This window comes from Colossoma macropomum, unplaced genomic scaffold (assembly GCF_904425465.1).
Source record: "Colossoma macropomum unplaced genomic scaffold, Colossoma_macropomum, whole genome shotgun sequence".
Taxonomy (NCBI): Eukaryota; Metazoa; Chordata; class Actinopteri; order Characiformes; family Serrasalmidae; genus Colossoma; species Colossoma macropomum.
The window spans coordinates 24763254-24777841 of NW_023494788.1; the positions used below are offsets into that span (position 1 = coordinate 24763254).

General features: G+C 39.2%; 1 protein-coding gene across 1 annotated transcript; it reads left to right on the forward strand.

Moving 5' to 3' along the window:
- Positions 1-5083: 5083 nt before the first annotated feature.
- Positions 5084-13976, forward strand: smtnl1 (smoothelin-like 1). Its single transcript, XM_036567873.1, has 6 exons — positions 5084-5107; positions 7030-7090; positions 8450-9261; positions 10940-11054; positions 12917-13068; positions 13268-13976. Exons 2-6 carry the CDS (start codon positions 7043-7045, stop codon positions 13686-13688), a joined length of 1548 nt encoding a protein of 515 aa, XP_036423766.1. The 5' UTR covers positions 5084-5107; positions 7030-7042; the 3' UTR covers positions 13689-13976.
- Positions 13977-14588: the final 612 nt, after the last annotated feature.

Genomic DNA, 14588 nt, shown 5'->3' on the forward strand with positions numbered 1-14588 from the left:
GCCGGGAATCGAACCCAGGCCATTCTTGCTGTGAGGCGACAGCGCTACCCACTGCGCCACTGTGATTTTATTTTAATTTAGGTAAGCTCAGCCATTGGCTCAACTTTGCTTCCAGACTACTGGCTTGATTTTACCCACAACCCCACTTTTGAGAAAATTCTCCGCACATGAACTCAGACTCACACAGCTAAGTTTATGACCTCATGTTGAATCTTATACTGCTGTAAACTTGTATATAAGTCTGTCTAACATGCAAGACTGATGACATCTTGACCTTTATAATTTCACTTGGCATTACATTTTTGGCTCTGGTTAGCTCAGCACTCCCTTCACATGCTCAACCAGAATTCATGTGAAATGAACTATTCTTCCTGAATCTGTGATCACATGGTTATTTTTGTGTACAGTTGCCTAAGTACACATGATGGCTCATGTTATCAAGTGTCTCGATATACCCTGTTCTCCCCTACCTACATACACCGATCAGGCATAACATTATGACCACCTCCTTGTTTCGACACTCATTGTCCATTTTATCAGCTCCACTTACTATATAGGTGCACTTTGTAGTTCTACAGTTACAGACTGTAGTCCATCTGTTTCTCTGCATACTTTGTTAGCCCCCTTTTACCCTGTTCTTCAGTGGTCAGGACCCCCATGGACCCTCACAGAGGTACTATTTGGGTGGTGGATCACTGCAGTAACACTGACGTGGTGGTGGTGTGTTAGTGTGTGTTGCGCTGGTCTGAGTGGATCAGACACAGCAGTGCTGCTGGAGTTTTTAAACACCTCAGTGTCACTGCTGGACTGAGAATAGTCCACCAACCAAGAATATCCAGCCAACAGCGTCCTGTGGGCAGCGTCCTGTGACCACCGATGAAGGACTAGAGGATGACCAACACAAACTGTGCAGCAGCAGATGAGCTATCGTCTCTGACTTTACATCTACAAGGTGGACTGACAAGGTAGGAGTGTCTAATAGAGTGGACAGTGAGTGGACACAGTGTTTAAAAACTCCAGCAGCACTGCTGGGTCTGATCCACTCAGACCAGTGCAATACACACTAACACACCACCACCACGTCAGTGTTACTGCAGTGCTGAGAATGATCCACCACCCAAATAGTACTCTGTGAGGGTCCATGGGGGTCCTGACCACTGAAGAACAGGGTAAAAGGGGGCTAACAAAGTATGCAGAGAAACAGATGGACTACAGTCTGTAACTGTAGAACTACACAGTGCACCTATATAGTAAGTGGAGCTGATAAAATGGACAATGAGTGTAGAAACAAGGAGGTGGTCATGATGTTATGCCTGATCGGTGTACATCTGTAAGTCATTTAAATGAACCCAGTAAAGAAACTAGGAAAGTGCATTTCCTGAAGAAAATGCAGTGATTGCACAGCTTACGCACCCAGGTGGTTTCTAGGGTGTTGCTGAATGGTCAGCGGTTGCTAGTGTTTTGGCGAATTAGTACTATGATATTTTAGGTGGTTGCAAAGGTGTTGATAAGTGGTTGCTAATGTATCCCAGATGGTTGCTAGGGTGTTGCTAGGTGGTTGCTATGGTTCCGCACATGGTTAATAGAGTGTTACTTATGGACTTCTACCAACTTCACATAAACTTTTGCACCCCATTTATTCCTAAAGGAAAAAAATCCAAATTTAAGGATAATTGCAAGAACACTGTACATATAATCAAAAGCTGTACACAAGCACACCATTCCCAATCAGACCGAACATTAAGTTAAAACAGTGTCGATATCTCAAAAACTGTTATATTACGGCAAATAAAAATATTGCTTAGCTTTGCAATGCACAATCACTAATAAGTGATTAGCAGTTGCTGGGCTTCAGTTCACAACACTGAATGCAACTAATAGCTCGGCTAGCCAAAATAATTATTTGATATAATAATTTGAATTAGCAAGTAATGTTTGTTTGCTACTTAGATTAAATGTAACATTAAATTGGTAACACTTTCTATGCATGTCCCATTTGTAAGCATCTATAAACACATTTATAATATGTTATAATGCCTTCATATAAAAACGAATTACACTGAATTACACTTTATAGCCATGTTTATTATACATTATGAATTGTTAATATAATGCATTATAAGCGGTGTTGATAACATGTTATACTGTCAGTGCCAAAGAAGTCATTCCCAGCTTGGAGAGTGCAAAGTAAAGACAAATACCAAGCTAACGGTGGTGTACATTACCTTTCCCACATTGGGTAAAACACTGATGGCAGCTCTAGTTTAAACTCTGACATTTGAAGCCTGTAATGTGCTTTACTGTGTATGTTTTAGTGTTTCAGTAAATCCTTCAGTAAATACTTTAGGAGGAGGAGGCTTTAGTACAGTACGCTTCACTTTACTTAGAGCGGACAAATACGACTTATGAGCTCTTATAATTTGTTATGATTAGTACTTATAATGTATTATGTAAACAATTCATAATGCATAATAAGCATGGCTATAACGTGTAATGCATTTTTATAAATATTTATAGCCATGTTTATAATGCCTTATGAATGCATTATAACATGTTATGAATGTGTTTATAGATGTTTACAACGGTGACATTCATAGAAAGTGTTACCATTAAATTTTCTATTGGACACTGCTGCCTGTGCCAGTTACTGCCTATTTTCATTATCACTTCATATTTTAAGAAGTGTTGAGCATGCTATAAAATAGCTTAGCTTATCCAGATGACTTTCCAGTGACACATACAGGCACATTACCAGGCTAACATTAGCCAACCCTAATGGTAACCCTGTTCTGTTGCTAGCCAGTGTTTTTTCCTGAATTCAGCAAAATGCTTTTCGTTCTTTCCTGCTGAAATCCCAAACAACAACAATGTGGTGGTTTAATAATATACTTAACAGAGAATTAATAGAAATAAATGAAGCTTTTTATGTGAAGGGTGGTGATCTGCCATAAGTTGTGTATGTGGTGCCCTCTAGTGTTGCTCTTTCCATATCACAAGCTAAAGAGAGAGAGGGAGAGTGTGAAAGAGAAGTGAAGAGGACACACACATGGCTGACATTTTAGCTCCTAGGGAGGGGAAAGAAGAGGAGAGTGAAAGGAGGAGGGGGAGAGAACTGATAAAGATGGGCACTGAGGGAATGAGAGGAAAGATAGCAGTTTATTTATAAAGCCATCTGCTTTGTGTTGAAGGAGAAGACACAGCATTAGAAGACAAGTGTACAGGACTGTATACATATATAGATACCACGGCGAGGGGCTTTAGGAACACTAACTGAAGTAAATGTATAGTCATAGAACAAAAGTTTGGACAAAATTATTTAAATTTAACATTTTTTTTACTGTTTTCACATTGCAAATTTCAACCCCATTTCCAAAAATGTTGGGACACAGTGTAAAATGTAAATATAAACTTTTCCATTTCCCCTCATTCCATTTTAAATAAGCTCAAGCCCAGAGAAGGTGGCAGCATTTCTGGATTCTGTTTATATTTGGTTTCTTCTTTGCGTTTTACAGTTTTAACTTGCATTTGTGGATGCAGTGATGAACTGTTTTCACAGACAGTGTTTTTCAGAAGTGTTCCTGAGCCCATGCAGTGATTTCCACTACAGAATCATGTCTGTTTTTAATGCAGTGCTGCCTGGGGGCCCAAAGATCATGACCAGCAAGTACTGTTTTTTGGCCTCGTGCCTTGCATACAGCGATTTCTCCAGATTCTCTGAATCTTTTAATGGTATTATGTACTGTAGATGATGAATAGAAAAAGTTCTTTGCTATTTTATGTTGAGAAACATTATTCTTGAATTGTTTCACTATTTGGGGCGGCACGGTGGTGCAGTGGGTAGCGCTGTCGCCTCACAGCAAGAATGGCCTGGGTTTGATTCCCGGCCGGGTGACCAGGGTCATTTCTGTGTGGAGTTTGCCTGTTCTCCCTGTGTCTGCGTGGGTTTCCTCCCACAGTCCAAAAACATGCAGTCAGACTGATTGGACATGCTGAATTGCCCCTAGGTGTGAGTGAGTGTGTGACTGTGTATGTCTGTTTGTCTGCCCTGCGATGGACTGGTGACCTGTCCAGGGGTATCCTGCCTTCCGCCCAAAGACAGCTGGGATAGGCTCCAGCACCCCACCGCGACCCAGAAGGATAAGTGGTTTAGATGATGTATGTATGTATGTTTCACTATTTGCTCATGCAGTCTTTCACAGAGTGGTGAACCCCTTCTCATCTTTACTTCTGAAAGTCTCAGCCTCTCTGAGATGCTCTTTTATACCCAATCATGTTACTGACCTGTTGCCAATCAACCACCAGGTGTTTATTTAGCATTACACAACTTTACCAGCCTTTTGTTGACCTGTCCCAACTTTTCTGGAACCTGGTGGTTGGCATCAAATTCAAAATTGGGCATATATTTTTCAAAAAACAATAAAACTTCTCAGTTTCAACATTTGATTTGGTGTTTTTATACTATTTTCAATGAAATATAGGGTTTATATGATTTGCACATCATTGCATTGTGTTTCTATTTACATTTTGCACAGTGTCCCAACTGTTTTGGAAATGGGGTTGTAGTTTAGTAAATAATGTTAAGCACAGTGTCAGCAACAACAATTTTTTATACAATCATTTTAAATTAGGCCTAGTCATTTTTTTTCTCTCAGTTGTTTTAATATTTGATTATTTTCTAAAATAAAAGTCTCTGTGCATAAAATCTGTTTAAGGAGATTAAAAACTAGTTAGAACTTTTTAGAGCATTTAACAATATATTTTCAGAATAACTTTTTTTTGTTGTGGAGTGTATTTATATTTATCTTTCAGGCATTTCAAGCATTTATGCATTACTAACACATTCATTCGGTTTTGACTGGTACTTTTACGCTCCTGAAGTTTCTCAATGTTATCTGCATTGATGGGGTTGGAGGAGTGGATAAACTGAGGACATTAACACAGTGCAGAGAATTTGCAGATGCTTGACCATCCCCCCTGCACACACCCACTCTCTTTCACGCACACACACACACACACACACACACACACACACACACACACATAAAATGCTGTAACTCTCTGACTCAGCAAATCCATTCAGAGTGTCCAAGGGCCCAAGACCACAGAGGTAAGACACAAGAAGTTTGTCTATATTCTATATAAAAGTAAATTCTTGATACATGCAATAATTTGAATACTCCTGGCCAAATTACATGTTTTGTTGCTCTTCTAAGTGAAAATAAGTTAACACATCTTCTACAGAGAACACACTCAAATACAGCATTTTTTTCTATTAATTGCTGGGTTTAACTAAAACAGGCCAAATGTTATGGTTTTTTAAAATTATTTTCCCAATATGTTAATTTCACCAAAAAAGAGAAAACATTAAAATCTATTGCTGTGTGTTCTCTGTAGACGACAACCAGACTTTTACGGAAACCTATCAGTAGCAGAAACACTTTTCAGACATTTCCTGTACTTTTCAACATGTGACAAACCGATGTGTATCGATTCTTTCTTCCATTTAATTTAGAGATCAACAACAGCCCCAGCACTGGGTGTGCTTAGGCCATAGTAAAAAATTCAAAGTGCAAGCCATCCAAAGTGGATGTAGCAGATAAAGGTGACCCAAAGGGGTTTTTCAAGCAGTGGTTTTTAAACAGTGGTTTTAAAGTCTGATCGTGTAGCTTAAATATGTTTTTCCAGGTGAAAAGTTTGTATTTGTACCTTTTCATAACCGAATGTTTTAAAACAGAACAGTAAGATAAAAAGCCTGGAGATGAGACGGGGTGTGTGGAGTCAGTACAGCTTAGAAAATACTTAAAAATACTTAAACAACTTAAAATTTATGGTGCAGTTATGTTCCTTGAGGGTACCACTCCAGTGTCAAGAGGGGTACTGCCCCAGTGACAGATTCATACCTTTTTTTCTGAGAGTGTACTGTAAAGGTTCTTCCTCAAACCTATATTATGTTGAGGATTTTTAAACTTTACAATGGTTCTTCACACTTATGCATCATTTACATTAACAGTTATGTAAAGAACCATCTACTGAAAGATTCTTAGGGGAACCAGAAGTATTCCGTCTATGGCAAAGATCCCTTTTGGCAGCTTTACTTTCAAGAATGTATGGGCATACATAGGACATACATTTAAAAAATAATACAGTTATACTACACTACACATCCAAACCACTGAAGACACCTGCTCAGCCAGTGTTTCTTCTGAAATCAAGGGTGTTACTAGAGAGTTTGTCCCCTGTTTGCTGCAGTAACAGCTTCTACTCTCCTAGGAAGGCTTTGGAACATTGCTGTGGGGATTTAATTGAGCATTAGTGAGGTCAGGTACTGAAGTTAGGTGGTCAGTTCTGGATCACGCCAGCTCATCCCAAAGGTGTTGACTGGTGCTTCATCACCCCAAAGAACACAGTTCCACTGCACCACAGCTCAATGCTGGGGAGCTTCATACCCCTTTAGCCAAGGCTGAACATGGGGCACGGTGACCTTAGGCTCATGTGCAGCCAATAGAGCATTCTCTTCTATTGGCAGTGCTTTTCTATGGGGATTATATAAGCTAAGCTGAGTATCAGTACTGGGTGGCTGAATTCACTAATTAGAAGGGGTAAGAGCTCAGATTGTTTGTTAGGGTATGTAATCATTAAGTATATCATGTGCAATACTAGACAGTGAAAAAGGCAAGTGTTTTGGCATGAAAGTAGTGGGACTAGGGAGACTAGGGAGGTCTCTGTTTGCATGCATGTGTGTGTGTGTGTGTGTGTGTGTTGTATACTGTTGTCGCTTAGTTTCCAACAGTAGCAGCTGTTGGGGGGTCTGTCTGAGCCAATATTACCAACACTACACTGCCTATTTCTGTAGCATGCGTTGTTCTAAAGGTCAGAGAGAGAGCAAGAGAGTGAGTCAGACTCAAAGGAAATTTGAGGAAAAGAGAGAGAGGCACATAGAGAGAAATAAGACAGTCAAAGAGAGACAGAGAGAGAACTTGTTTTGACTTTGCAGCAACTGTGAAGTTTTTAAGGTTCTTCATTGTGCAGGACCTTAGGACAAATGGAGCCTTCTGCAGTGGCCAGTGGGTCAGAGGAAAGAAAGAATAAGGTGAGAATATTACTCATTTACAGATATGAGTTAGATTGTCAAACATTAAGAGTAACAAATGGTTATGCCGTGCAATCTTGAAGTTATATATATATATATATATATATATATATATATATATATATATATATATATATATATATATTTATGTATATATATATATATATATATGATGGTTGTTAATGCTTAAAAATGATGGTTGTTAATGCTTAAATGTACAGTTCTAAGAAAACATTTCATCGGTATAGAATCTTCACAGTATTTGGAGGCTCTTTCTTAAAAACGGCCTTCACACCTGCACATCTCATTTCCTAAAGTGATTCTTCAAAGAAGCATCCAATGAAAGGTTCTTATGGAACCAAAAGTGGTTCTTCTATGGTACTGCACCAATGAAGAGCTATAGAAGGAATTTTTTGTGTACTTTTCAGTAATGAAAACATAAACAGATCCATCTGGCTCACAAAAACACCAGTTGATATGACGTACTGTGCTTTTTTGCCAAACATTCTGGGCTTTTCAGCAGAGTTTTTATTAGAATACTATACATGTCTGTCATCTCTGTGCTGTACTGCCTATTTATTCAGTATTTATGAACGTGTGTGTACACACACACACACCTGCTTTACCAGAGGAATGTCTCTGGCACTTTTACAACTGGTGAGTCATGACCTTATGACCTTATGTGACACCTGGAACTGTTCCTCAAAAGCAGATTTCTCCCACCCACATGTACACATATATAGATCATTCTATCAAACTGGTTCAAAGTCTGAGCTCAAAACACATTTCAAGCTTTTAACTTCAGACTTTAGACTAAAATCTTAATTGAAATGCTTCATAATCGTGATCACACATTCCTACTTATCGTGTATTGCTTAAATAACTCGTTAACTGAACTTGTGTAGCATTGAATAAAATAGTAATAAAATAGAATAAAATACTTTTCACTTTATCTAAGTCAGTGGTCACCAGCTCTCCTTACCTACTTTCCTGTAGAATTTAGTTTTAACCCACATCTAATGTGCTGCCCTGCCTCTTACATAACAAGTCTGCATCTGATCCAGTCAATCGGGAACTTCTGAAGAAGTTAATTAGCTGGAGCAGTGTGGTAGATTAGGGTTGGAACTGCACTTTGCAGGAAGGTAGATCTCCCAGAACAGGGTTGGTGACCACTGGTGTGAGTAATAATTGAATATAAAGTAAGAAAAAAATTGTAAACCTTTGATGTTACTATATAACTCATTTTAGAACATATTTTTTCCAAGTAAGCAGTTCTTGGACGGTTAGAATCTATGATATCTGTCATGGCTTTTGCGCTACCACCACCATGTAACCACATTTGTGACGGGTACTTGACAGGATGCCACAGAAGAATCCCCTGAGGAAGTGAGCGCTGGTGGGCGGGGCTCTGACTCAGCAGGCGTAGCTTGTGAGAGTACCGGAGGAACTAATGAGGAGAATGGAGAGGAAGAGCCAAATCCACAAACTGGAGCCAGCGAGGGAGGGGCAGAGATGACAGAAGGTGATACCAAAGACAATGAGGGAGAGAAGGATGGAAGCAAAGATGGAGGAAAAGAGACTGTGAAGGATGAGAAGGAAAAAGACAGCGAAAGCAGTGAAAAAGGTAATAAAGAAAAGGAAAAGACAATAAATAAAGCTGACGAAGGAAAAGAAAAAGAAGTCAAGGAGGATGGAAATAATGCCGTTGCTGGAGAGGAGGGAAAAGGTAAAGCTAAAAGTGATGAAAAACATGAGAAAGAAGAGAAAACTAAAGAAGAGAAAACTGTGAAAGAAGAGAAAACTGTGAAAGAAGAGAAAACTAAAGAAGAGAAAACTGTGAAAGAAGAGAAAACTAAAGAAGAGAAAACTAAAGAAGAGAAAACTGTGAAAGAAGAGAAAACTAAAGAAGAGAAAACTGTGAAAGAAGAGAAAAACAATGACTCCAAAGGCCCGGCCCAAGCGACAGCGGATAAAGAAGCGAAGGCCAAAGAGAAAGTAGAGGCACAGCCAAATAAAGAGAAGAACAGAGATAAACAAGAAAAGACGAAAGGAAAAAGTGGAGCCCCTCCCTCCTCGTCCTCTCTCAGAACCTCTGCTCTGGCCTCTTCTCGGCCACGGAGCGCCCGGCCTTCAGCCCGGAGAGAAGCTATGGCAAAGTTTCAACAGGATCAGTGAGTCATCCTTATCGCCGTCATCATCACCCTCAAAAGAAACCATATCATCACTGCATCCATTAGCAGGATCGTTATGTTTTTATCAGTGTACTCCCAGCATTCGCCCACATATATAAAAACCCCTAATCAGCATGTTTTGATAAGCAGTTCTTTTTCAGGCCTTACCAGTTTTCATAAGCATGATGCTTTTCTCATAAGGGATTAATGTTTCATTGACGTACATTTCACTGATGCCTGTAGATAAAGTGACTCAGTGACCCCCTTTCCAGTAACTTAATTATAAAAGGCAAATGGCAATTTAATTGGGCTGTTGGTCAGTTCATATGAAAGCAACAATAATTCAGTGAAAAATCAAACACAATTGTACCCATCTACTCTGAAATGTAGTTAATGAACCAAGGCGCAGTCGTGTGAAGAAGTAAGTGCACCCCTTTTTTGACATATGTGGACATTTCAGTTTTTCGATCTTTAATTAAACCATGTGTATAGATAAAAGTTATGTAACATAACAAAAAAAAAAACAATAGAACTTTGAATTTGCAATCATTTATTTAAAAAAAATAAGTGGAAAAGTAAGTACACCCCTATTGTACAAGTCCCAAGTATACTAGTACTGCTTACTTTGGCAAAAACTGTTTACCAGTTTCTGATATCTACTTGGTGAAATTTGTGCCCTTTTCTACATGTGGAATTCATTCAACTGTGCACTGTTAGAGGGGTTTCTTGCATGTACAGCCCATTTCAAATCTCAATTTCAATGAGATTCAGATCTGCGCTTTGATTAAGCCATTCCACAACCCTCCAGGTTGAGCCATTCCTTGGTGCATTTACTTGTATGTTTGGGATCATTATCACGTTGGAAGATCCACTTCTTCAGCTTTCATGCACTTTCGGGCATGAAAGAGAATTCATAGTGGATTTTGATTGCAAGTTGGCCAGGCTCTGACTTAGCAAAGAAGCACCAAACTATAACATTTGCACCACTTTGTCTTTATAGTTGGCGTAAGGTTGGTATAATCTGATTAAACGCGGCCTTTGGTTTTTGCTAAACATGGTTTCTGGCTCTGCCAAACAGCTATACATTGACTTGTTTGTCCATGGTTCAGAAGTCCTGGTCTTTTCATAGATATTCATTAGCAAACTTTTGTCTTGCTCCGATGTTCTTTTTAGACAGCAAAGTCATTCCTCCTGGCACGCCTCCCATGTAGGTCAAATGTATGCAATCTCTGTGTAATGCTAGATGCATTCACTTTGACAAGACCTATGTGTAGATTCAGTGACGAAATTTGGGTTCTAAGAGCAACTTTTTAAGCATCTTTTAGCATCTTACAGTCATTGCTTGGATTTCATTAGCTGGGACGGCCTGACCTGGATAAGTTAGCGGTGGTTTCCAATCTTGTCCACTTGTAGATGATCTTCCAAACAGTGGAATGATTCCAATAATTTGGCAATCTTCTCAAACTCATAGTCCCTTCCTAGATTCATAGGCATCTACAGGCTTTTTTATGAAGGCCTCAGCGAACTCCTTTACTCTATGCATGATAATACCACACACACCAATAACAATAAGCAAAGCAGACTAGATATCTGGGGTTTAAATAAGGGTCAACAGGATTTTCTTTATTATTATTTCTTTATTAAATGGATGAAAACGGGCTGTCTTGACTCGTTGTAGGTCTCCTGCTGTCCGCAACTTTAAGGTCCAGAAGGTGTCCGCAGGCATGTCTGCTGGGGCCTCAATCAAGCAGAAGATACTCCATTGGTGTAGTAACAAAACACGGAATTATGAGGTGAGGATTGGGCTGTATGTGAGGTGTAACTACTGATGGTTGAGCTTGTGAATACATAAAAGGTAGCAAATTGGGCTTACACTGCCCATCAAAAGTATCTTGCCTTCTTTTGAAATATTAAATTTTTAGCTATTTACTGAAACATTGGGTGTATTTTGTGTATATTTTTATATTGGGCATATTTTTTGCTGTTTTATGTGGTCGTTGGTCACAAATACTACCACAAATGTTGTTTTCGACAGACAGAGTTCCTGACTAAGTTTTAGCTTCACAACCCATAACAAATGGATCAGCAGTTAACTCATTTTACCATGACAGTTAAAGACTCAGTGAGCTAAAATCTGTCTTCTTTCTAGTTAGGCTAAACTTGTTCTTGCAGCAAACAGTAAACATTTACTAAGCATACCCTTTGAATAATGTTCAAACAACCAATAAATGACCAATATATTTCACCATATTTCTCTCCTCATGATGTAAACTGGGCGGTCCAAATCTAGGAGGTAATGCTTCTGTAAGTATTTCCCTATCAAAAGGCTGACATTTCTTACCCCGCCCACACAAAACAGAGTCAGAGAAACTTAGCGGGCTAGACCACCTGTCTGTAGCTGCCTGTCGCTTTCGTTTATCCATACACCAACATTTTCCGTCCGTCCGTCTGCACATCTGTTTGTCTGTGACTTTTTTCATTAATGTGTCCTCCGTCACATAAAAGCTGGATAAAGGTTTTAGTTCTGTATGAGAGGCGGAGGAGGCTAGAAGTGTTGGACAGAGAGCTGTCAATCAAACTGCTCATTAGCCACACCCACATTCTTAGCCAGCTCTGATCAGCAGTTTGTAAGCCATGTTTTATCACATTTATATCTTATATTTTTCATTAGAACTTTGCTGGATGTTTAATATACTCTGTTTCCTGATACTTTAACACCTTTCTCTGTTAACCCAGATTTAGATACTCAAGCTGTGGTTAATCCTCCACATGAAAATGTGACACCAATAATGAGCAGACAATCACATGAAACATGAGGAGTGTCTTTTTTTTCAAAGAAGGAAAAAGAAATCTATGTAAATATGAGTAAACCATTTTATATGTTAGTGTTGGTGCTTATTGAAGTAATAATCGCTTTATATGCCTAATATCTGTGTAGTATGATTTGCTACGTCTGCTAAAAAAGTGACGTATACAGAAAAACTCAGTCATTTGAATGGCTAATCGCTAAAGGCTGATGTTAGCTCCTTATTCAAATTTATGTTCCACCTTAAATAGTGCAGCAGTTACACGCTAGTACCCTTACAGGCGTCTGAATGTAACTGCTACATCATTTAAGGTGGAATGGAATGAAAACTGCACTGATCTCTATCCACTGTGCAAGACTCAGCTACAATCAGCAAACCTAAGTGTAGCATTTAAAGTTTGTCTATTCTTCTATAGTTTGTTGTTCTTGTGTTTATATGCATGAGTTTATACATTGGCTCATAGTAACCAGCCCAAAACACTATAGGCCCACCAGGAATTCTCCAGACTCGCCTGATTACCAACTAACTAGATCAAGCTAAACTGAAAGTTAGCTGGCTAAGCTTCATGAGACAGCCTTTAACATGTTAAATTATAGCTAACCAACAAAGAAACCATGCTCATTCATATTAAAATGGTTTTGTAAAGGTAAGTGTCCCTAAACATTTGAATGGAAAGTTCTGACACGTCTTTACGTGGCAAACTTATTCAGTAGGCCTACATACTTTATGACAGCTATTATTCCATCCTGTTATAAACATCAATGTCTATGAAAAAGTAGTGTGAACCATTACAAGCAATGTCTGTAAGTCTGAATCTCTGCTGTTGTCCTGTTATTGTTCGTCTCCAGGGTGTTTCTATCGAGAACTTCTCATCTTCCTGGAGCGATGGCCTGGCCTTCTGTGCCCTCGTTCATCGCTTCTTCCCAGACGCTTTTGACTTCTCCACCCTCAAAGCCAGCGAACGAGAGAAGAACTTCACCCTGGCCTTCAGCACTGCAGAGTAAGAATTCATGATAAAAAAAACAAAAACAAAAAAAGGCATTGAGAAAGTAGTGAGTGTTTATATGGAGGGTAGAGAGAAAGAGAGAGTACTCTCTGTACGTGTGTGCCTTGATGTGAATGTGGTATCACATACAATAGGAATGTGTTAGAGTGTGAATGAGTCCATAATTCATTCTCCATCCCACCCCCTTTCTCAGATCTCTGGCTGGCTGCTGCCCCCTCCTGGACGTATCAGACATGTTACTAATGGGGAAGAACCCTGACCCTTTCAGCGTTTTCACCTACGTTCAGTCCCTCTGCCAGCACCTTTCAAAAATAGAGCGAGATAGGAAGGAGCGAGAGAAGGCAGAGGAGGGCAAGAATAAGGGTGAGGCTGAAGTCCAGGGCAAAAAAGAAGGAGAGGCGCTGGGTGAGGATAAAGAGCAGGAGATTAGGGCAGGAGAGGAGCAGGGGGAGGATAAAGAGCAGGAGATTAGAGCAGAAGAGGAGCAGGGGGAGGAGGAAAGAGAAGAAGAAGGAGATCCAGATGAAGAGAAAGGTGGAACCGAAGAAGGTACGAAGATGGAGACGGATCAAAATGACAACGTGGTAAACAGTGAGCAAACAAGTGAGACTTAAATACAGTAAATAAGCTGCCAGGGAATGATGTGCCAGAGTGACAGTGATGTAAGGAGGAGAGATACAAGCAATGAGATTATTAGATAGCTAAAGACACAATTTTAAGTATTTTAGCCTATAATAAATAACTTAATGTACCATATTAATATACTGATACAGTACTAATAATTTAAGCTATTATAAAATAGCTAAAGATGCAATGTTAACAATTTTGTGTGTGATTTTGTGAAGATTGTTTACTATTGTAAGCTGCACAAATGCCCTATATATATATAAATATGTTATTCTGACACTGAACGGTTTGTTTTTTCTTTGTATATGTGAATATATGCATTTGTTAGGCTCTAAAATAAAGCTAAGAGGCTATTGAGTGTGTGAGAAAATGACAATAAACTGATATAAAGCATTGCTATACGATATATATGATATGCAAGTCTCAAAACACCATCAGTCTAATGGACACACACAACCTCCCAGTTAGCTTCATCATATGACTGTGAGATTCTTACTCACTTACTCATGAACTCTCTTCTCTTCTACTCATGACATATGTTTTCCCTGGCGGTCAACTCCTACAATAAAGTCTGAGCCCATTAACTCTAACAGAGACTTATTAAACAGCGTTCCACAATGAAACATACAGTTTCATGAAAGACAACGACAAGATGTCCAATTAGTATCAAGACCATTTACAATGAAGTGTGATGTATAGGAGCTATATGTAAGGTATGGTTCATAAATCAGTATGTTTTTGTACTACTCGGCACCAGCTTTATGTGTTCATGGCTTTGTTGTTTCTTATTGGCCCATAGTACAAGTGTCCAGTAGTTTGGGCCTCAATTTACTCTGTGCTGATATTCCAAATTATTGCATTTTTAGGTGTCTCGCAATGCTAAATAC

Bases quoted from the DNA above. Each gene is read 5' to 3' on its own strand.
- smtnl1 (XM_036567873.1), top strand. From the start codon at position 7,043: ATGGAGCCTTCTGCAGTGGCCAGTGGGTCAGAGGAAAGAAAGAATAAG. The intron at 7,091-8,449 runs GTGAGAATATTA...GGTACTTGACAG, and splicing joins CAGAGGAAAGAAAGAATAAG to GATGCCACAGAAGAATCCCC. The intron at 13,069-13,267 runs GTAAGAATTCAT...CCCCTTTCTCAG, and splicing joins CTGGCCTTCAGCACTGCAGA to ATCTCTGGCTGGCTGCTGCC.